The following is a 361-nucleotide window of genomic DNA, read 5'->3' as shown; positions in this document are numbered from 1 at the left end:
CTGTCTTACCCTCACACAGAGAGAATCGGACGCCTGGCTGCCGTGGCCTTGGGCCTGAGAGTTAGTGCAAGTCATTCCGGTACTACGTACCTTCTTTGGCAGTTGTGTTCCGCCAGTGTATATTGATCATGAGTTCAGACGAGCGGGTGAAATACTGGGATAGTGTGTGGAGCAATGGCAGAACACATTGGCATGCAAAGGAAGTTAACTTTGCTCTGAAAAACCATGGACACCTTCTCCTGCCGGGCCCTCGAAGAAGGGTGCTCGTGCCGCTGTGTGGGAAGTCCGTCGACATGAAATGGTAAGGTTCGGTGGTTCTGAATACGGTGCTTCAGGTTTATCACCATTCTCCCCCCCCCCC

General features: G+C 52.9%; 1 protein-coding gene across 1 annotated transcript in view; it reads left to right on the top strand.

Moving 5' to 3' along the window:
* Positions 1–64: 64 nt before the first annotated feature.
* Positions 65–361, top strand: part of LOC119590756 (thiopurine S-methyltransferase-like) — a 4,886-nt gene continuing 4,589 nt past the window's right edge. Inside the window, exon 1 of the mRNA XM_037939466.1 lies at positions 65–301. Within this exon, the coding sequence (XP_037795394.1) occupies positions 129–301 (173 nt within the window). The 5' untranslated portion in view covers positions 65–128. The remainder of the gene's footprint in view (positions 302–361) is intronic.

Source organism: Penaeus monodon, chromosome 27 (assembly GCF_015228065.2).
Source record: "Penaeus monodon isolate SGIC_2016 chromosome 27, NSTDA_Pmon_1, whole genome shotgun sequence".
Classification (NCBI taxonomy): Eukaryota; Metazoa; Arthropoda; class Malacostraca; order Decapoda; family Penaeidae; genus Penaeus; species Penaeus monodon.
Note: the sequence above shows the minus strand (reverse complement) of the source record. Positions and strands in the feature narration are given on the sequence as shown.